This window comes from Heloderma suspectum, chromosome 2 (genome assembly GCF_057233095.1).
Source record: "Heloderma suspectum isolate Gila_16-S chromosome 2, 16-S_ref, whole genome shotgun sequence".
Lineage (NCBI taxonomy): Eukaryota > Metazoa > Chordata > Lepidosauria > Squamata > Helodermatidae > Heloderma > Heloderma suspectum.
Genome location: NC_139459.1, coordinates 259,586,119 through 259,607,978, shown reverse-complemented (window position 1 = coordinate 259,607,978; position 21,860 = coordinate 259,586,119). Strand labels below are relative to the sequence as shown.

The 21,860-nt window shown below is 41.7% G+C and overlaps 1 protein-coding gene across 2 annotated transcripts in view; it reads right to left on the bottom strand.

The window, feature by feature from the left end:
• DDX46 (DEAD-box helicase 46) overlaps positions 1-20,979 on the bottom strand; it is a 40,531-nt gene extending 19,552 nt beyond the window's left edge. The window contains exons 1-12 of one of the 2 annotated variants that reach the window (XM_084838925.1): positions 20,873-20,979; positions 18,159-18,191; positions 15,805-15,993; positions 15,317-15,484; positions 9,956-10,052; positions 9,006-9,171; positions 8,116-8,267; positions 7,808-7,921; positions 6,699-6,864; positions 6,279-6,399; positions 5,774-5,949; positions 4,589-4,710 (exon numbers count right to left, since the gene is read on the bottom strand). In XM_084838925.1, coding sequence (XP_084695051.1) covers positions 4,589-4,710; positions 5,774-5,949; positions 6,279-6,399; positions 6,699-6,864; positions 7,808-7,921; positions 8,116-8,267; positions 9,006-9,171; positions 9,956-10,052; positions 15,317-15,484; positions 15,805-15,993; positions 18,159-18,191; positions 20,873-20,889 — 1,521 coding nt within the window. In that variant the 5' untranslated portion in view covers positions 20,890-20,979. The remainder of the gene's footprint in view (positions 1-4,588; positions 4,711-5,773; positions 5,950-6,278; positions 6,400-6,698; positions 6,865-7,807; positions 7,922-8,115; positions 8,268-9,005; positions 9,172-9,955; positions 10,053-15,316; positions 15,485-15,804; positions 15,994-18,158; positions 18,192-20,872) is intronic. The other variant, XM_084838927.1, reaches the window with a different exon arrangement.
• Between the last annotated feature and the right edge of the window lie 881 nt (positions 20,980-21,860).

The following is a 21,860-nucleotide window of genomic DNA, read 5'->3' as shown; positions in this document are numbered from 1 at the left end:
AGTAAGATTTGTGGGCACCTTACTATGCTGCACCTTTGTGGCATATTGTGATCATGACAGTATAGATCAGGGTCCCCAATGTGGTACCTGTGGGCTCCAATGGCAGCTGCAAATGAGTCCCCAATGTGGTGCCTGCAGGCACCCTATTTTATTTATATATATATATATATATACACACACACACACACACACACACAAACACACACACACGCGCACAGTACCGTGCAAAAGTCTTAGGTCACCACCAGCTTTGTTGTTTTAGCAAAGTTTTAATGACCATCCATAATTGTTTTTCGGTGTCTGTTTTAAGATACAAACAGAAAATGCAGGAAATATGTACAGGCAAAAGTCAACATTTAGTGTGACCTCCCTTGGCTCTAAACACATCTTGAACTCTTTTGGGGAGACTGTATTGAAGTTTTCTGAAGTAATCTTCTGGTATATTATACCAGGCTTCTTTCAGCACTTCCCAGAGTTCTTCTTTAGGTGTAGATTGTCTTTTATTTCTTTCTCTGTCCAGGTGATCCCATACTGCCTCTATAATATTCAAGTCTGGACTCTGTGGAGGCCAGTCCATGACTGTCAGTGTTTTATCAGCTGTTTTCCTCGCTAAATATAATTTCACTGCATTAGCAGTGTGCTTGGGATCGTTATAATGCTGAAAAATGAAACCATTCCCGATCAGGCGCTTTCCAGAAGGAATGGCATGATGAATTAAAACCTGTCTGCACTTTTCAGCATTCATGATCCCATCAATACGGACAAGATCGCCAATGCCACCGGCAGAAATGCAGCCCCAAACCAGGACGGACCCTCCACCATGTTTCACTGAAGGCCGTAAGCACTCGTTTGTCCATCTCTCTCCAACTCTTCTTCTCACATGTTGTCGACGACTGGACCCAAAAATTTCAAACTTGGATTCATCACTCCATAATACTCTTTTTCCACTGATCCTCATTCCAATCTTTGTGAGCTTTAGCATATCTTAGCCTTTTCACCCTGTTCCCCTTCCACAAAAGTGGTTTCTTGGCTGCTATCCTTCCACGAAGAACATTCCTGATCCAGCTTCTTCAGACTGTAGAAGGGTCACCTTGGCATCCCGACACAGGTGCCAGATGCTGAGCCAGGTCCCTGCTGGACTTCCTCCGGTCTCTCAAAGAAGAAACTATGAGGAACTTTTCATCAGACTTTGAAAGTTTTCTTGGCCTTCCTGTCCTTTTTTTTGTCCTTGACCTCTTCTGATTCTTCAAATTTATTTATAACAGCTTGAATACCACATCTTGAGTATCCAGTTTGTTGATTTCCCTTTGAGAGTGGCCTTGCTGATGCAAAAATTTGATTTTATGTCTGCCCAATTCTGTGAACTTTGGCATTTTGACTGGAATGATGTGATTGAAAGTTGGTCTTATTCGCAAGCTTCCAATGAATTACACTCATACAAAATGTGTATGTACTGTATGTACTGCTCAAGCATGTCTTGCACAAACCTGGTGTAAAAGACCTTTTTCCACATAGTCAGTTTGGCATGAAATAGTAGGACATATACAGGTGTTAGCAATGACAGTAATTAGGATTCCATTCCATTTAGGTTTAGGGGAGCCAGGCACCTGCCGTTACTCTAGTGTAAGGGGAGGTCACACTAAATACTTGCCACTTTAGCCTATGGAAACTGTTTTTTCTGATTTTTTTCTGTTGTTGAATACTGCATACAAATTTCCTGTATTTTCTGATTGTATTCTAATGAAGAGACTGAGAAATAATATTATATGGTCATTATACCACTGATAAAACAACAAATCTAATGGTGGCCTAAGACTTTTGCACAATACTGTATATATATGAATGTGTATGACATGCATACAACTTTTTAGCAATTATACATGGGCTGCAACAAAAGTGGACCAAATAGCCACATAAGTATCCAATAGCTTCAGCTATTGGGCAGTACAGAAATGAAATAAATAATTGAAATACATAGAAATGAAACAAATGCCGCCCTTTCAAAAACTGAAAGCATTGTGAGGTCCTCTATCCATTGCTTTATAGGAGGTGAGTGCTTTTCCTTCCAGTGTTACAACATCAGTCTTTCAGCTGTCAAAAGGGTACAGAGAGTCCATCTACACTGACCATTTTTTAATTTCCATGAAGCAGGTAAATAATTTGAAAGAGCATATACATCAGTGAATGAAGACTGTTCTAGAACAAAATGTATCTGTGTAATAACCACTTGCAAAAAGCAACTACTGGACATTGCCAAAACATGCTTAAAAGAAGCATTGGGTGTATTGCACTGCTAGCAATTAACTGAATTAGACAAGGCCTTATTAAAGAGACATTGCGGTGTCCAATAGACACAAAGCAAGTTTTTACTGAATAAGACACAGCCTAAGATCAATAGACATGAGAGGTAGACACCAAAGGGGCAATGGTGATGCTCACAAAATTCCTAAATGCAGTCACAGGTCCAAAAAGGTTGGGGACCTGTGAGTACAGATTGGCTGTGGGTAGGTGGTCTTGTTTTGTAGCAGGTTTTGAACTATAAAGTCTGTGTGTTCCTTCAACTCTTGTGAATTTATAAGGTATCACATTGTCCCAGATATGAAACTGGGAAAAGCAATTTGTACAAATTGTGAAATCAGCTCTGTGTATCTATACCTGGCAAATATTTTCAGAAAATCAATGTTTTGTTTTGTAAATTTGGGGGGAGGGGGGTTTCCTCTCCACCACGATCATCTTTGAAAAGGACGCAACTTCCAATTAGAGAAGGTGGATTTGGTTTTCTGGCTCTTGCTTTATATATTGAGCTTATTTGTTTACTTGTACTGAATTTTGGTCTTTCCCAATTACTTCAGATCTTCCACCTTGGCCAATTTTGGATTTTTCTTGTCTGGTTCCTCTCTCTAAATGGATGGGTTCCAGGCATACAAGAACAGATAGGGATCCTCCCACAGTTTCTACTGTCACAGATGTGTGGCAAATAATGTCATGTCAATTACAGTTTGATCCATTTTCTCATGCTAAATTGGGGCAATCCAATTTAAAAATTGGTAAGAAAATGTTTTCTATGGTGGACATGGAGAGATAAGATTTATTTTGGATCAACTGATGGGTGCCGATGATGAGTTCTTGTCATTTTCTATCCTGCGTGCTAAATATGATTTGCCAGCTATGACTGAATGACAATACTTGCAACTGCAGCATTTGTTAGTATCTAGGTTTGGCCTGGCTGCTTTTACAGCATCAGAGTCTCCATCATTATTGGAAGCACTTATTGAGGCTGGCCAGGCAAAGTGACCCACAATCAACATCTATAAATAGCTGTTATTTGTGAATTAATACGATATACATGGTTCTAGCCAGGAACGGAACAGGGAACTGGATTGTCCCATTTTACCTAATCAATGGATCACTGCTTTGGCATCTGTACCTGCTGCGTCTATGGATTTTTGGCTGCACCTTATTCAGCAAAAACTTTTGCTTCCTGTCTACTGGACGCCACAATGTCTCTTTAATAAGGATGTGTCCAATTCGGCTAACTGCTGGCAGTGAAAAATGCAGCTAATTCTTCTTTTAAACATATGTTTTGGCAACTTCCAGTAGTTGCTTCTTTGGGGGAGGGGTTTATTTTACAGATAACTTTTTGTACAGGAATAGTCTCTAATATTCACTGCTGCGCATGCTCTTTTAAATTATCTACCTGCTTCTTGGAAATAAATGGTCAATGTAAATAGATTCTCTGTGTTCTTTTGACAGCTAAAAGACTGATATTACAACACTGGAAGGATAAATGCTCACCTCCTATAAGGCAATGGATTGAGGACTTCTTGATGATTTCAGTATTTGAACAGGTGGTGTGACACCACCTTCGAAGGGATACTTACTTGAACATCTGGTCCACTTTTGTTGATATTTATGATTGCTAGAAAGTTGTATTTTCATATATATGCATTTTATATGTATTTATTGATATGGATATATACAAAACTACGTATGTATCTTAAAGATTAATTAAAAATTGTGAGATCAGCTCTGTAATCAAGATCAGTTAAATAACAAAACTGAAATTTCATTAAAATTTAACCAGAATATGCATACGTTCCTTTTACTTAACACTTCTGCAAAAAGCTTCCTTTGCTAATGAATCAGAGAAACAAACTAGATTTCCTTTCCAAAAATGAACCCATATGTTTCGAAACATCATCTTGGATCTAAATGTGTCTTGAACTGATGGAAAGACACTTCTGTTTCTGCAAGGCAGCCTCCCTAAATTCAGGCAATTCCTCCATCCCACTGTAGCCACACACACACAATCAAGCACACAGTCCCTTGACCCTCAGAAGTAGCTTTTGTGGAGACCCAGGGGGCTGTAGTGGGGAGCAGAAGTCAGGAAAGCCACATTGCAAGAGTGGAGTTCCACTTGTGCTTCTCTGAATTCATCCCAGTATCTGAACATTTTCTGAAGTTAACAACTAAGTTACAGATAAGCTGTCAAACCTGAAATCTAAAAGAAAAGGGTTCCAAACAAATTTTGTCCTGGTACCAACTCAAGTCAAAATACTATGAATAAGATACAAGTTTCATTATGTACCTGTTCACTTATTCCTGTTCCTCCATAGACACAAACAACTCTAACCCCAAGGGTCTTTGAGAACTTCTTACACTCTTTTGTAATCTGCAAAGCCAGCTCTCGAGTAGGAGTCATAATGACAGCTAAAAAGAAAAAGATTAAAATGTAATTACAAAACCGCTGACCCTAAAACATGTTTATGCAGAAGCAAACCCCACCAATCTCAGTGAAAGCTATTTCCAAGTGGTTGTGCTCAGGTTTGCAAGAGACCACAGCTCATGGTAGGGCAGCTGCTTACATGCAGAAGGTTCCAGGTTCATTCCCTGACTTCTCCATGTAGGGCTGGGAAAGAATCCTGCTTGAAACCCCAGAGAGCTGCTGCCAGTCAGTGTCAACAATACTGGGCTAGATGGACCCATGGTCTGGCTCAGTATAAGGCAGCTTCCTACGTTCCTATGTTGTAGGATCAGTAAGGTTCTCCTCTACAAAATATATGCAATATCTATAATGATATGACCCCCACCCACCATCTACAAAAGAAGTTTTCTGTAAGGATATTAAGATAATTTACAGATGGAATTTTATGCACAATTTTAAATAGTGCTTAAAAATAAACAAGGCACATTTGAGAAAGCTAGTTTCACGAAAATTCTTCCTTTTAAGTCATGTTCTTGTTTTTTATTGAACAAATTCATATACTACTTTGTTGCAGGCACCTCTTAACTATTAATTTCTTCTAGCAAATAAAAGCTTGGATTAGTTTATGATCAAGATTCACATCTCCACCATCCTTTCCCCCCAACACTCCATATCTAATTTATTGAAAATGAAGTTGCTGAGCTGCATCTCCTGAGTTTATTTATAATAGAAAACCAGCTTGCAGTTTAGGGGGAAACACAGCACATATATTAAGAAAATGTCCAACACCTGCACCTGGGATAACAAGGGACAAAGCTGGAATAAAAAACAAGAAATACTAATCCGAATACATTTGTAAATTAGTTAAGTCAGAACACTGACATTGTCCCCTCCTCCTGGTAAGGAGGAAACAATAACCAAAATTAATAGTGAAAAGATAGATGTATAGCACAGGAAGGCACTTTCTCTCATAGCTCCTTTACAGTTCAAGTTTGATTCACTAAAAATTAACCTGTGCACTTAAACACCATTGCACCCAAAAGGATGTCGCTGTCATATCATCTGTACCTATTGGACCTTCCCCTTCTTCTAATTGTCTCTGATCCATGATGTGTCTAAACATAGGCAACAGAAAAGCAATAGTCTTTCCACTTCCTGTTTTAGCAATGCCAATTAAATCCCGTCCATTCATAATTGCAGGTATAGCTTGGGCTTGGATAGGAGTGGGCTTTTCATAGCCATGCCTTAAAGGAAACAAAAGAGTGCATTAAGAACATGAGCAATCTCTACATTTCACATCAGTCTGCATAAATCGTTATTTACAGTCTGACTATTTAGAATTAAAAATATAGCACACATTTGTATGCTTTGTGAACAAAAGATACATAAGAATTAGATGTCTATCTACCGCATAATGCTGGATTACATGGTTTGTAAAGCAATTTCATGTACACAGACTCACACAATCACTGTATGCCATAAACAACATGTACTAGCAAACAAGGACCCTGCACAAGATACTTCATATACACCCAAGATGTGCAAGCTGCATTTTCCTGTATTGCTTGCTTACTTTTTCAGGGAATTCAGAATTTTCATAGAAATACCACACTGCACCCAGGTTTTGATTGGCTTGGGACATCCTTTACCCTTGACTGTAATTCCTTCCATTTCCAGCCGATACGTATTCACCTCTGCAACACACAATCTGAATTAGTATACAAATAACTTCCACATTAATTGATGTAGTCTTGTAATATGTTCTTTGTAAATGGAATGTTACTGAACGTGCATCCCTCAGCAACATCCAGCTCTCTCAATGCTGCAGACCAATTTCTGCAGATTCCACCCACGCCCCCATGCAGCCTTCCACACTATTCTGAAGCGTCCTCCAGAACAGATTTGGGGACAGGGGAGCAGAGCTCTGGTCACAGGATTTCTGGATCCAACCACTGAAGTTAACACATTACTCTGAGACTGTGTTTCATATTACCTTCTTGAGTCATTTTAGCTAGCTCTGGAACTTCAACATAGAAGTTTTTCCTGTAAGTCTCATATTCAATCTTCCCATGATCCACTGGTTCCAGCAGTTTCCTATGTTTAGTCTGGTAGCCTGTCAATGCAGTCTGGAGATCAACCTCCTCCTCTTCAGAGGAATACTGTTGAGTTATAAAACCATAAAGTTCAACATGTAGGGAAGGTAATCTTCAGGGACAATCTGCTTTCTGCAGAGCACATTTATCTCACCTTGCCCTCCACGAAAACTATACTAGGAATGGCCATCATTTAATCCTTCTTGATATCCAAGTTTAAACATGCATGACTTCACCTACATTTTATGTCTATTTCTTCCCCCAGAAACACAATGCATCCCCTTTTTCCTTTTCTTCTTCATATTTCTCCAACAGTCACATTTCCACATATTTGTTCACTATACTCGCCGTTGTAACTGGGCTGCTGCCCCCTGGCAAGAGTGACAACTGACCAGACTTATTCTTGACCCTGAAGTTGCAAAGGTGGGGGGCGGGGGGGAGATAGTCTCAGCAACCAGTACCAAGGCTGGATGGAAGGCTGGGAGATTGTTTGGCAATTGTGTGAACAAGGCAGCCAGAGCACCTCGGCCCTTCACAGCCAAACCAGCTAGTCCCTGCTCTACTTGCCTGCTTCAAACAAAACTAGCAGCCAAAGCCAGCACACTCCCTATGGGAAAAGGCTACTCTCAGTGGAGACATGTGAGTTAGGCAGAGGAGCATTGGTGGTTTACATAGCACTATATCCACCTCCCATAGCATACCAAGCACTACTGACTGTGCTGATACGACCCATTCTAATCCCACTTTCCTTTTCCTCTGCTTCGTACAAGAGATTCCACATTTAAAAAATAAATATGAATTTAAGTGGAATGTATTAGAAGATATAAGTGTACATAAAATATGCTTAATTCTCACAATTCCAATGGCAAGATTTTTATTTTCCATACAGATTGGCCAACTGAACAGAGTGAGTTTACTCCTATGGTCAAAACAAAATACTTTCTAAAATACCTTCAAGAGAACTGGGACTTCATTTGGTAAACAAAATAATTCAATACATTTTAATTACCTCCATTGCATCTTGGTCATTCACCATGAGCTCTCCTTTTTTCTTTTCTGTCTCTGGAGATGCTTTTTTAGTTTTCACCACAGTTACTACTTTAGTAACCATTGGCCCAGATTTCTGTAGAAAGAAAAGGACATAATTATTAAACATTTTACAGAACTTGGAACTGTACTACATAAAATTATCTAGCTAGTGGTATGAATTATCCTTCTACACAACTCTGTATGACTCTAGTTTTGATCCCATTTCTTTCAGATGTAATGCTCAAAAGCCTGTTTTAAAGCCTGAACAACAATGAAAAAGCAGTTTACCTTTTCACTTCCACCTCCACCTTTTACACTCCTCATATTAAACTTCTTGACCTCTTCTTTTACTTCTTCCATATATGCATCTAATGGATCTAGTTCTTCATCTTCAATCTCATTACCTTCCTTTTCCCCTTCTGCAGTTTCTTCATCATCATCTAATGCAAAAAGAGAAGTTTTTAGTAATATTTAAAACCATTGTGGAATATAGCTAGCTGTTCATGTATAAATCATGCTTTCCTAGACAAGTGAATTCAAATGTTTTTGCTTGGAGAAAGGTAAAACAACTTCCTGCATATGCAGACCCTCTGATATTCCTACATAATCTGATTAACTTAATTTGAATTTCTCAATTTGTCTTACTGTACAACAGATCCAACTTAGTGTCCTTTCCCTCTCCATTTATCCACCTCTAAAGCAAAACAAAAACAAAACAATGACATTGCCATTGCCATACCAAGCCACATGCTCTGCATATATCTGGAGAAAGCCAATCCCCCCACTACATATAATTTTTCACCTGTCCCTGCATTTTTATGACATCTTCTCCAAAGCCACCATGATCTTCTACCCAGTCCTAGTGCCATTTTAAGTTTCCATTTGCACACAATAACACTTCAGACTCAAAAAACAAGCCTTCTTGAACAAGCTCCTTCAAATTTTTCTTTGTATTTTGCAAGGGCATATTAAAACATCAGAATTTTGAAAGATTATATCCAAGAGATCCCAAGAGTAAATTTTATCCACTTCCCAACTTCTCTCCAGAACCTAAAAGCTGAGCAGGCTTAGTACATATGAAACAGTTTGGCACATGGTCTCCCACATCTGCATTGCACTAGGTTCAATAGCAACACAAGCCCTACTTTCCCCCAATTAATTATGCAAAAAGTTAATACCATCATCATCTTCTAAGCTCCATTTTTTCCCTTGCTTCATCTCTTCAATTTCTTTCTTCAGTTCTCCTATATTTTCCATAGCTTTCTTGCGCTGTTCTTCTCTCCATTTCTCTACTCTTTCTTTTCGTTTTCTCATTTCCTCTTCTAGTTTGTTCTGATCAAAATTCTATGAGAGAAAGTAATAAAATGAAAAATCACTTATCACTGACATGACCTACATTTTGTCAAAAGGATATGCAAGACCAACCTATCTCATGAAAGCATAAGCAAAACATGGCTACCAGTTACATCCAATCTAGCAACATCCTGGGAAACTGAACTTTCCTCCTGATTTCTAAATAGTATAGTCACAAGGTCCTGCAAGACTTTGATTACACCTAAAAATAGCAAATCATTAGCAATGCAAAGAGCAGAGAACACCCAGTGTTCTGGACTACTGGATGGCAACAATTACAGAAAAGGAAACTTCCACACATATATTCTCAATGAGGTCACATGAGTTGTGTGCTGCACTGGAAGCACTTTGCCAAGAGCTCTGGGTGCTTGCTGCCTGGCTGGCATTGACCTGTAACAGTATAAATTCACTCTCCTAGAGAGTTAAGTAATGTCTGTCTATGGAACATTACTCCATTTTGTTGACTAGCAAAGCAGGACATAAGTAGCACAAGACAGAAAAAGCAAACACGTTCCGAGCTCAGTGCTTCACTGTAGTAATAATAAGAGAGTTAACAACTCACAACCCAGTTTGTAGTTTATACCCTACTTGTCATACCTTGCTACACAACTTCATAACATTTAGTTCTGTCCTGAAGTATAACTTTAAAACATGTTTCCGCAATACCCAATACAGAAAGTAAGAGAATTCTGCGCAGACCTGAAACACCATGGTTTTAGTGAAATATTGGGCCTGCTATTTAACAGCTAAGCTTAGCAGTTGTTAGTGTACATACATTTACATCTTTATCCTTTTCTTCTTCTTTGTCCTCTTTCTCTTTTTTCTTTTCCTTGTTAACTTCCACACCTTCTATCTTTTCTTTAGATCGTGATCTGAAAGACAATATCAAGAATTGCATGACTGACAGTATGTCAACTTCCACTGAGAGGCTACAGATGGAGTGAACAGAAACAATTGTAGTATTATACATGGGCCTTGTTCGAACCTATTAAGTGAAGAAGTCTCAGGCTTGTTAGCTCCCCGTCCCCTCTCCTTCTCGAGCACAACTACAAGGAGGTCAGAAATGTTCACTTCCATTTTTAACTACCTGGAGTTTAGCATTATGTTCTAACCCAGACAAACAGTGGTTAGTCTTAACTATGGTTTAGAGAAATGAACCAACTTCAAACTGTGGTTTATGAAGTTGGCTTGTTTCCCTAAGCTATAGTTAACATTAACCATAGTCTAGGATTCAGAAGCAATGTGGTTAAGTGAAAACAGAAGTGAACACTTCCAATCTCCCCCTTTTGGTTGTGTCAGAGTGGAGAGGGGGAGCTCATGAGCCCAAAGCTCATGCACATAACACTAAAATATAGTTTAGTATTATGTCCAAACCAGGCCATAGCCTGCTTGTATTCCTGAAATAATGATCAGTGTAGTTCTATGCAGTTAGGCACACCTAAGTCCACTGATTTCAAAGGATTTAGGTGCACAAAAGTCTGCATGGAAAGAGGCTGCACCGATACTTGCAGCCCAATCCTATGCATATGTATTCAGAAGTAAATTCCACTGAGTTCAGTGAAACTTACCTCCAAGTAAGCATACAAAATTACAGCCATAAGCCAGGATCCAAAGCACAGCATATGCACAAGGGCTTTTCAGAACCCCACCCCATCCAAAAGCTGCTCCCAAAGGTCAGAGGACACCACAGAGCAGTGTTCCATTTGACTTGAGCAGCTTCAGTAGAAAAAGGAAATGGGCTGCATTGCTCAGCATGTGCCTCTTTGGATTCCAACCTTAATCTCATGCGTATCAATTTTACAGACATACAATTACAGATGTGCGCCAACTCTGTGGTGTGCGTGCATGTGTGTGTGTATGTGTGTGAGAGAGAGAGAGAGAGAGAGAGCGCGCACGTGTGTGTGTGCTTGTGAGAGACAGACAGACAGACAGACAACTAAGTTTGCACAATCAGGGAAGGAAAATAAGCCATCACAGCTTATCTTCCCATCCCATGCCTGCCGGTCGTACGGCACATCATTACCACAATTACCCTCACCGGCCGTGGTTTGTCGTGCCGTCCGAACCCGGCAAGAATGTGCAGTGGGTGGGTTTACAAATTGCCCCAGAACCCATGGCCAGACATGATAAACTGTACCCAGCAAGGGTAATTATGGTAATGACATGGTATGTGACCAGCATGTGTGGAGTGGGAAAATAAACTACGACGGCTTATTTTCCTTCGCCAATCATGCAAACACAGCCAGACAGAGTCTGTGTGAGTGAAAGTGCTTATTGCAAATTTCACTTCCAAAATACTTAGGAGTAATGCTCTAATAGTTTCAGGGTTTATTTCACACCTCCTTGAAGGCAGAGGTTTGTGCAAACCAACTAAAACATGAATACTTGTTTCACTAAGTGATTTAGCACTTGCTTTGGAAGTGTTAGTGTTCTCCAAGGAGTCATTGCTGAAAAAAATGTTAAAAAACACACTCCTTCCTTCCCCCAGAATCTGAAAGTCTTGGCTTTGATATGAAAGTAATTAATCATGCTTATTGTGGATTTTTATTATTCCCACCTCTTCTCCCACAAAAAGGGCAAATCCAATTTAAACATGCACTAACCCAAGGCAATAAATGTAGAAATAATTTTTGGTTGAAAAAGTTCTCATTAGAGCCCACTGAACCATTTTAACAAAAATATATGCTTATCTTAAGCACAGAACTTATATTACCGAACTTTTAAAACATGATTTTTGTAACTTTAAAATAAGGTTGGTAAAATAAACTAGTCAGATACATTTTTATACTGCCGTTGCATATTTTAACTGTGTAAACTGACTGAATGCTTGCTAATACTTTTCATTTAAAACACATGATTTTAAATTTCAGAAAGCAGATCTATAGAACAAAGGGGACTCATTCAGTTTCTCTCAGGGTAATGACATTACAGAAGTCCCAAATGAACAGGTTCTAAAGAAGGTCACAGTTTTCGCTTCTGACAGGCCAGAGAACCATGAGTGCCACTTTCTGGCAGGCCAGCATAATAAAACAGCAGATAAACTCAGCTTATCCCTAGCACTCCAAGTATATAGGGCAGCTCCTCAATGCACAATACTAAATCTCCAATACTATAACTAAATCTTTTTCCCAACATAGCACTCCTTTACAGATAAACCTGACTGACTCCCTGAAATAATGGTAGATCTAACAACATCAGAGCACATAGATTAGACTAGACTGTAACACCAAGACTCTGTCAGGAAGAATGGAGGGAGTTACTTGGTTACAACTGCAAAACCTTCACAAGAAAAAATGGGTCCTTCCTGCTAGAAACCAGCCAGGTACAGAAATATTTGCTTACTCAGGTGTTGTTACTATGCACCAATGTCCTCCACAACACTTAGGGTGCAATCCTATCAGGATTCCCGTCAACCTCCAAACTCGGAGGCTGACAGGAATCCTATGCAGAGCGGGAACACTGCAGAGGTGGTTTTCGCCTCCATGCTCCCCCTGCTCTGCATTTTAGTTAGACGGCTGTTTTCACCTGTCTAGCTGAGGCGCCAGGGAGGGGGAGGGAAGGAGGCTGGGGAAGCCTCTTGATAGGGCATAAGGCAGCCTCCCCAGTCCCCTCCCACCGGCATGCCCCCTTTCCCGCTCCCACCAGCACATCCCCTTTCCCTTCCCTCTGAGGTCACTTTTGCCTCAGAGAGGCCGCCAGCGTGGTTCTCGCCGTGTCAGCTGTGGGGGGGGTGGCGGGAAGCTTGGTCTCCTGAGTTCAAGGTCGAAGCACTGCCTCCGACATAGGATCCAGGAATCCAAAATATCCTATGGGCCCCCAGACACTGTCTAGGGGTCATAGGATTGCTCTCAGAGGGAGCAATCCTACCGGGATAGGCAGCCGCCTCCAAACTCAGAGGCGACCACCTACCCAACGCAGGGCAGCAGAAGCGCGGAGGGAGTCATCCCCTCCGTGCTTCAGTTGCCCTGCATTTATGGCTAGACAGCCAATTTTGGCTGTCTAGCCGCGGGAAGTTGGAGCAGGGGAAGCCACAGCCGGACAACACGTTGGATGTGTTGTACTGGCATTTCTGAGTTTCCTGCCTCGGCACGCCCCGTTTTAGCTGCTCTGCACTCCTCTTCCAAGTGCAGGGCCATTCCGCGCTGCCTACAAGGCAGCGCAGGAGGGGGTGATGGTCAATTCTCAGGGAATAGACCTAACCTATGGCCATCTAGCTGCTGACTAGTGGCCATAGGATTTTACCCTTAGACACTAAACATTTCCCCTCCTGCCTCTTTGCTAACCAGCTGAAAGGGGGAGACTGTGCGAGTGTGACTGAAAGAGAGAGATCACACTGTCCATACATATTCTTTCCATGATTAGTGACCTCACTACTAAAAAATGTGGGAGGAGGACCTAGGAACGGAAAAAAATGCAGAAATGAATTGTCTGAGTGAAGTAAATAGATGGATTACTGAAGAAAAATACTATAAGTTTAAAATTAAAGGACAGGGGAATGCCTACAAAAGTGGAGAAGAGCAGCAAGCCAAAGCCTGGGAGGAAGATGATTACAAAGTGTTTGTCAACAATATGAAGATCAGAATTTATTTAATAAGGCACTAGATTCACACCTTGGGATGCAAACTGCACAAGGTATTGATGGCGTTTTCTAGTACAATTTTGCAAAAATCAAATGATGCAAACATATCCTCAGAGTTGTGGACTGTTTCTTTCTGCAATGTGGTTAAACACTTTCAAAACCCCCTGAACATTATCAATCTTGACAAACTAAATGACAAAAGGAGGTGTGCAATTTAATGTATCTCAGCAATTAACTTCCCAGAACCTCAATATTCAGTCTCTAGCCCCAGTGGTGGTAAAGAAAGCACCAAAAATGTAAAATGCAAGAGGAAAGTGAGGGAGAAATGGAGCATACACATTTGAAACCATACAAAACAAATTGGACATGTTCCCCACAACTCTTCCCCAACCACATCATCTCCTCTTTTGCCTCTTCTTACTCTGCTTCTTGTCTTCTATATCCTGCACTAACTCCTGAAATACAAGCCTCCCTTCTAAAACCTTTTATCACTTTTGTATCTATGCCTTCTGTCATACTGCTCTTTACTGCTGTTACAAACTCATCTTTCTATTCAAGGAGTTTTCCTTCCTCCCTGAAGCCACAGAACAGGCAGCCCTAACTCCATCATCACACTATCAGAGGCAGTCAAGTGTCAGTGCCACCACTGCACAGTACCACTGCACATGGAATGGCTCTAGGGCACACTTTTTTCCTGGAAGAACCTTTCCTAATCTTCAAACTAGTTGTGCTAGTGGCACAGTAACAAAAAGGGTATTGTACTTTGTAATATTCTTTCCTACGACAGTGGAGCACAAATTGAGAACTCTATAACTGTTGCCTTCTCTTCCTGTACTAGGTGCCTAAATGTCCCAGGCAAACAAGCACTAGGGATTGGAATAGAACAGCATACACAAACAGTGAGTTTGAACACAAGCATGGCGAATGGAGGAAAGCACATAAATACATATTGCTAAGCTGATCTTCCAAGTCTAATATTTAATATATTTATTTAATGCATTTCTTAGCTGCCTTTAAGGGGGCAATCTTCCTAAGGTGGCCTACAATATAAAACATTCAATTCAATATCAGTATCAAAAATGTTTTTAATTTAATTTCAAATGCATCTTTTAAGCTTCGTTAGGGGTCCCCTGACTTTTGATAAATTTTATAGATTACACATTATGTGAAATAATTTCATTCCTGAGGAATACATTGGTTGCCCCATTAAACCCAATCAAATTCAAACCAAAATTGTCTATTTCTGTGACTCTCCCAGACATGCCATTACGTCATTATTGTGCAGTAAGGCAACAGCATCAAACATCACTAGGGAACAATGGAGGAGGAAAAATGACAGTTTCCCAGTTTCTTCTGTGTCATGGTCAATTGTACTACTGACAAGAATGAGTCCACATGTAGAGAAACAGCTGAAAAACAAACCCTCTTACATACTGAGAAGACTTTCTAATGTTCAGTTCTCTCCATATGTATGTTTAATTCATAATCATCTACAATAACTATGACTATTTTATTAGAGCACTTGGATAAAATGGCATGTGTTAATATGTCAGTTACCTGTTTTCTACTTTCTTGTTCTTGCCAGGGCTGGAAGATCGGGACCGTCTCCCTCTGCTTCGGCTTCGGGATCTTCTTCTCTCTCGACTACGAGATCGTCTCCTCTCTCTGCTCCGTTCCCTCTCTCTACTTCTTGAACGCCTACGCAGAAGCAGATTTTGGGTCATACTGTAAACAAAATATTTTCTGGTTTAAAGAAACTTCATTCATCAGGGAGAAAGCAGAAAATTTCATTTCAGTAGCTGTCTACAAGAGTAAAAGTGAACACCAATGAAACAAACATCTAAACTAATTATGACAGCTTGTCAAAATCTAAAAGGACTAACTCAAAACACTTTCTATCTCATTATTTCAGTAAGAGGCAACCTTTGTTGCCAAAAAATATCTAATATCTATTGGCGCGGGGGGGGGGGGGGAGACACGGATGGACGGATGATTTAATAAATTATCCAAACTTCTTTTGCATAAATTAAGTATTTGCTGCTTACCTCACACGTTTCCTGTCACGCGATCGAGATCTCCTCTTGTCCCTGCTCCGTGATCTCTCACGTCTGCGTTCTCTGTCCCTACTTCTAGAACGCCTGTCATCTCCACGTTTTGCTCTTTTGTCAGGTGGAGAGCGACTTCGAGAACGGCTACCAGAGCGCCCTCGTGATGAGGAGCGCTTCCGATAATGCCTGGGGTGGATATAACAGAATGGTCAAGATGTCTAGCGCAAAAATTAAGAGTGTAAGCTACACAATAAACATGTTTTCAAAGAATACAACATTTTAAAGCTTTTTAAAAGGTTTTAAAGGATAATTAGTTGTAGAATTAGCTCTTGATTTATCTTCAGTGCCATTACTGAGCCGTAGGCTTTAAGGTCAATGAAAGTCAAATGTTGTGTTTTAATTAGAGTTCTGGACTAGGACTGAGGAGACCCAAGTTCAAAGCATCACTCAACCATTAAATTCACTGAGCTGGTTGTTTTCTCGCAGCCTAACTACCTCATGGGGGGTTTAATGAGGCTAAATGAGGGAGAAACCATGTATGCTACCCTGAGGTCCTTGGAGGAAGGGCATGATAAAAATGTAATAAACAAAATAAATCAGATACAATTCATGATTTGTTAGAGGGGATGACAATGTCATTTTGATCCCTTCCAACCCTATTATTTTTTGTGTTTGATTTGAAATATTTTCTAGTCAAGTGGAAGCGTGGCTCAAGGCAAAGAGGCATAACAATAATAGAAGGAAACAGCTTAGGAATGAATGGTGTAATGAAGACAGGGCAAAGCAAATGATACACTAATATCCTTTAAAGCATTTCTAGTCCACTAATGAGAGAAAGCGAAGAGGATCTAAAGAGCCTCTTGTTGAGGGTGAAAGAGGAGAGTGCAAAAGCTGGTTTGAAACTCAACATTAAAAAAACGAAGATCATGGCATCTGGCCCCATCACTTCCTGGCATATAGAAGGGGAAGAAATGGAAGCAGTGACAGATTTTACTTTCTTGGGCTCCAAGATCACCGCAGACGGTGACTGTAGCCATGAAATTAAAAGACGCTTGCTCCTGGGGAGGAAAGCTATGGCCAACCTAGACAGCATAGTAAGAAGCAGAGACATCACCTTGCCGACAAAGGTCCGTCTAATCAAAGCTATGGTTTTCCCAGTAGTAATGTATGGCTGTGAGAGCTGGACTATAAGGAAGGCTGAGCGCCGAAGAATTGATGCTTTCGAACTGCGGTGCTGGAGAAGCCTCTTACGAGTCCCCTGGACTGCAAGGAGGTCAAATCAGTCCATCCTAAAGGAAATCAACCCTGAGTGCTCATTGGAAGGACAGATAATGAAGCTGAAGCTCCAATATTTTGGCCACCTAATGCGAAGAGAAAGCTCCCTGGAAAAGACCCTGATGCTGGGAAAGACTGAAGGCAAAAGGAGAAGGGGACGGCAGAGGATGAGATGGCTAGATAGCATCACCAATGCAATGAATATGAACTTGAGCACGCTCCGGGAGAGAGCGCAGGACAGGAAGGCCTGGCGTGCTATGGTCCATGGGGTCACGAAGAGTCGGACACGACTGAACGACTGAACAACAACAATGAGAGAGAGATAATTTGGGGGGCAGTTAACATCCTCTAGATTATCAATAAGTTCAGCAGATAACGTGATCCAATTGTTGACAGCTTCATCAAGTCAACTCGCCTGGCCCACTGCAATCTCCAATAAATTCTGTGCTCACCCCCTATATATATATTGGGATATACACACACACATGTATGCAATCCAAAATGGAAAAGAATATGCAGTACAAGCAAGAAAAGCATTTTTATGCCAAAAATGATAATGAATGTTTGGTCAAGCAGTGTACTTTACCTCTACCACACATCATGTAAATTAGCATTATCAAGTTAAATATGTAAAACATGTGCCAGTCAATTCCCAAATAAAGAGCCGCTGAGACTCTAAAATATAGCCAAGGCTGCTAAGCAAAACAAACCAAGAAAATAAGCATAGTGCAAAGGAGTAAAAATACTGTATCCTATTTAACTATCTTGCTAAAACCTTTTGTAGACTTGAGAACACTGAGAAATTGAGGACTTAAGTTTTGTAGCGCCACAGAAAACTGGCAGCTCCCGACGCTGTGAGCTTTCTTAGCTACAAAAGCACTTCACCTTGAGCAGGCAACCGCCATATACAGTAAAAAAAAAAGCAGCCACCAAAAGCCCAGTGAACCTCTGATGGGGACCTCATATAGATATAATGAAAGAGGTGGGAAGTATTTAACTAATGCATTCATTCACATAGTACATTTGCACTTAGAAATTGTGAAATAAAAACTATTATTTTAAATAGATTAACTCACTGTTTTTGTTTGGACAACTGTTGCTTTGTTGATCTAAGGAAATGAAAGAGATTAGGTAAGCAAGGTGGTACCTTCTACTAGACCAGCTTCTGATGATTTCAGCATGAAACCTTTCAAAAACTGCCAGACACAAATGGGCTATGCTCATGACACGCAATACTGGGCTTTCCCCATGATATCATGAAACCACGTCTACTGTGCAAGCTATTCCAGGCTTATTATGTAATTGCCCAAACCATGTACCATGGCACTCAAGGGTTTTCTCCCCATTTGGTTAGAGAGTAATGAAATTGGCTTTCATTTATTGGTCAATGCAGAAAACCATTTGCCTTGAGGCCAGGCTGCACCTATACAAAACAACCAAGTTGTATCAGTTGTTCGAACGGTATATCACTATTTGCAGGGCAAATCTTATGGATAGTGGAGGAAATAAAGGTCCAACTGTTGAGATATTTTTTGTGATCAGTATGAATCCCCAAGCACAAATTACACACACTCCTCCAAAACAAAAAAGGCATGTCCATATATTCAACTTCAACATACATGCAAGTGGATACACAATCACCTGGTTGTATGTATTTTAAAGTGAAACAGGATTAAACACACACACACACACCTTCTTTCTATTTAACACACAGTGTGTGTTTTAACTCAGGTATTCATGTCCACGTACATAAGAATTAGCTCAATGTTAAGCAAGTGTGGACCTGTCAGTGCCTGACAGGGGGCTACTGTGAGTCCCATGTAAGTTGCTCAGAGCTTCCTAAAGTAATAATGGGATATAACCAATAAGAATAAAGAGAAACACTATGTAATCTGCCAAGTTGCTGCAAATGTTTTCTCCATAGACTGAAGCCACTGGGTTGGATCCTGATCTAGATGTGTGCAACTGGGCTGTTGGAAGTAAACTTTCCCATCCCACTCTTCCCAGAGAAGGCAACCCTTCCAGCCCCCAAAAATGGTTCAGAGGGGTTTGGAGAACTCTGCTGAAAGAAGTATGCTGTGCTGAGGGGGGAAGGAGAAATCCCCCAAAATCGAACGGAGGCGCTTTCCATGAGTGGCAGAAGATCCCCCATTCTATCCACACCACAGTGTGCCCCACTGAGCTTGACTCCTTGAATCCCTGTGTAGTCGGGGCGGGGGGGCTGGAAAAGCTATCATGGGAGCCAGGAGTGGGGAAGTCTGCTTCCTCCAGCCCAATTGCACATACTTAAATCTGGATCTGATTACTGATTACTAGCCATGGGTGCTGTTTCTTTTGAGCTATTGTAAGCCTTAGCCAAGAATCCTTGTTAGTTTCTAATATTGGTTAACAGCAGTTACACAGTGGAAGCACATAACATACCTGAGTTTAAAAGAAAAAGAAAGCTGATACTGCGAGACTCTGTATGCTTTAAACTTGAAGTTCACATACCTAACCTTTGAAAATCACTCTCAGAATGGCTTCCAGTCTGGCAACATTTTGCTGAACTTGACTGGCCAATCCAATCCTTATGAGTAGTTATTTTAAGTTTATTATTCATAACCATATAAGTCATCCCAACTTACCTACAAGTCATACAAGACAGATAGATACAACAGATAAATGTATATTTACAATCCTATGGCCACTAGTCAGTGACTAGATGGCTATTAAGATTGGTCAGCTCCCAGAGAACTGCCTCCCACCTCCTCCACCGCCACCTCGTAGGCAATGTGGATCATCCCCGGGCTCCACGCTCGTAAGAGTAGCACAGAGCAGGGCAAGCAGGGGCAGTCCCAGGGGCCAGGAGTGCATAAGTGCCAGTACGACGCTTCCTATGCGTCGTCCAGCCTCCCCACCCCACACTCCAACATCCCACAAGTAGACAGCTGAAATCAGCTGTCTGGCTACAAATGCAGGGTGGCTGGAGCATGAAGGAGAGGATCTCTTCCGCGCTCCTTCCATCCTGCACTGCATAGGCAGTCACCTCCGAGTTCAGAGGCAGCCGCCTCTCCACATAGGATTGCACCCTCCGCTCAGTAGGAAGTAATTGCAAATTAGAAAGTGACAAATAAACAAAAATTAGTGAGTTTATATTACAATTGAATTCAGGTTGTGGGGTACATCAGTGATATCAATAAATACTATTCCAAACTTACCTGGGGAAAACGTGGCAGCTGCCCTTTCTTAATGAAAGTAATATTTAGGCCATTTCATTGGGTTATTTGAAGTACCACTATCCGAATATTGGCCCAATAATGATGTGGATTCAAAAAACAAGATGATAAAAGTTGTCAATGGGAAAGATACTTTCAACCACCGTGGAGAACCAGAAAGCAAGGAGGCCCGAAGCCCAAGGAGAAGCAGAGCGAGGCAGTCCCTGAATCCTGCTCGTTTTAGTGTTGGAAATCACCCTAGGTGGTGGTGGTTTTTAATTTGGAGGGTGGTTTAAAAATATTTGAAATAAACCACTTAAAAATAGCAACAGAGAACAGCCCGCTTTTTAACGACGGCACCCTTTCGTTCTGGGCGAACAGCCCGAGCCCGGAGGAGCCACCGAGCGGCCTCTCAGCCCTCGTGTTTCTCACAAGCCGGCTCCCCCCGCACGACCCCGCTCCCGCTCCCACTAAAGGCCTACCCCGGGGACCGGCTTTGTCCCCTCGCCCGGCTCCTCGCCCCGCGGAAGGGCCAACGGGGCAGGATTAGGGAAGCGCTAGAGGCAAGTCCGGTTCCGAAGAGGCCGCCCGCTCACCTGGACTCCCGACCCATGACGGCTGCGCCAGACGGGCCCGAGCAGCGGCCTTCTCGTTCTGGCTTAATCTCTCAAGGCTAAGCCGCCACAGCAGCCATTTCCGAAGGAATAAGCAAAGCGGAAATGAACCGACCTACGCAGAAAACAGAGAGGAAAGGCGTCCGCACATTTCCGGAAGTCGGTCGACAGCGGCCTCTGGCGCCCGGAAGAGCGAAATGCAGACCCTGGCCTGGGCTGCGCTGAGAAAGGGAGCCTTCGTTTTCTTGGGCGCGGGCGGGGACCATCCTCACAAATGGATGCTCAACAAACGGCTACTAGCATGCATTATTGTAGTCCGCTCCCCTGTGCAGCACTGAACTGATTCATGTTATTCCGCTGTTGTTGTTGTTTGTGGTGTTGAATACTGTTACCTGCGATTGCTGTCTAGCTTCTTCTTGAAAAAAAATGTTTTTTTGCACTTTTGCCATGTCTTGCAAGCGACCTCAGAATAATTTTGATAAGCCAGGCTATAAACAGCTAAAATGAAATTGCAAAGGTAATAGTCGTCTGAAACATAGGACATTTTGGTGCCAGAAAATGCAAATGACAGCTTTACAAAAGTAAAACATACAACAAAATAATGTTTCCCGCCTCCCAGCTGAGCAGAGCAGAGCAGAGCAAGCTGCTCCAGCTGGTCCAGGGACTACAGAAGCAGGCAAGCTCCCAGAGAGCGAGCGAACAGGGGGAGCAAACAGGAGTTGGCCAGGGGAGTTGCAGTGGTTGAAGAGACAAAGGAGACAGAGGCTAAGAGGTAAGTGGGTTGCAGGAAGCCCAGGGCGCTGCCCTTTATCCTTCTGACTGGCTGTGAGCTCACCAGGAGCTTCTGAGAGCTCCAACTGAATTGGAGGGGTGTGGCCTGAGTACTCCCAGCAGCTGACTGGGCGGGAAGCTTCAGTCTGTTTCCCGCCTCCCAGCTGAGCAGAGCAGAGCAAGCTGCTCCAGCTGGTCC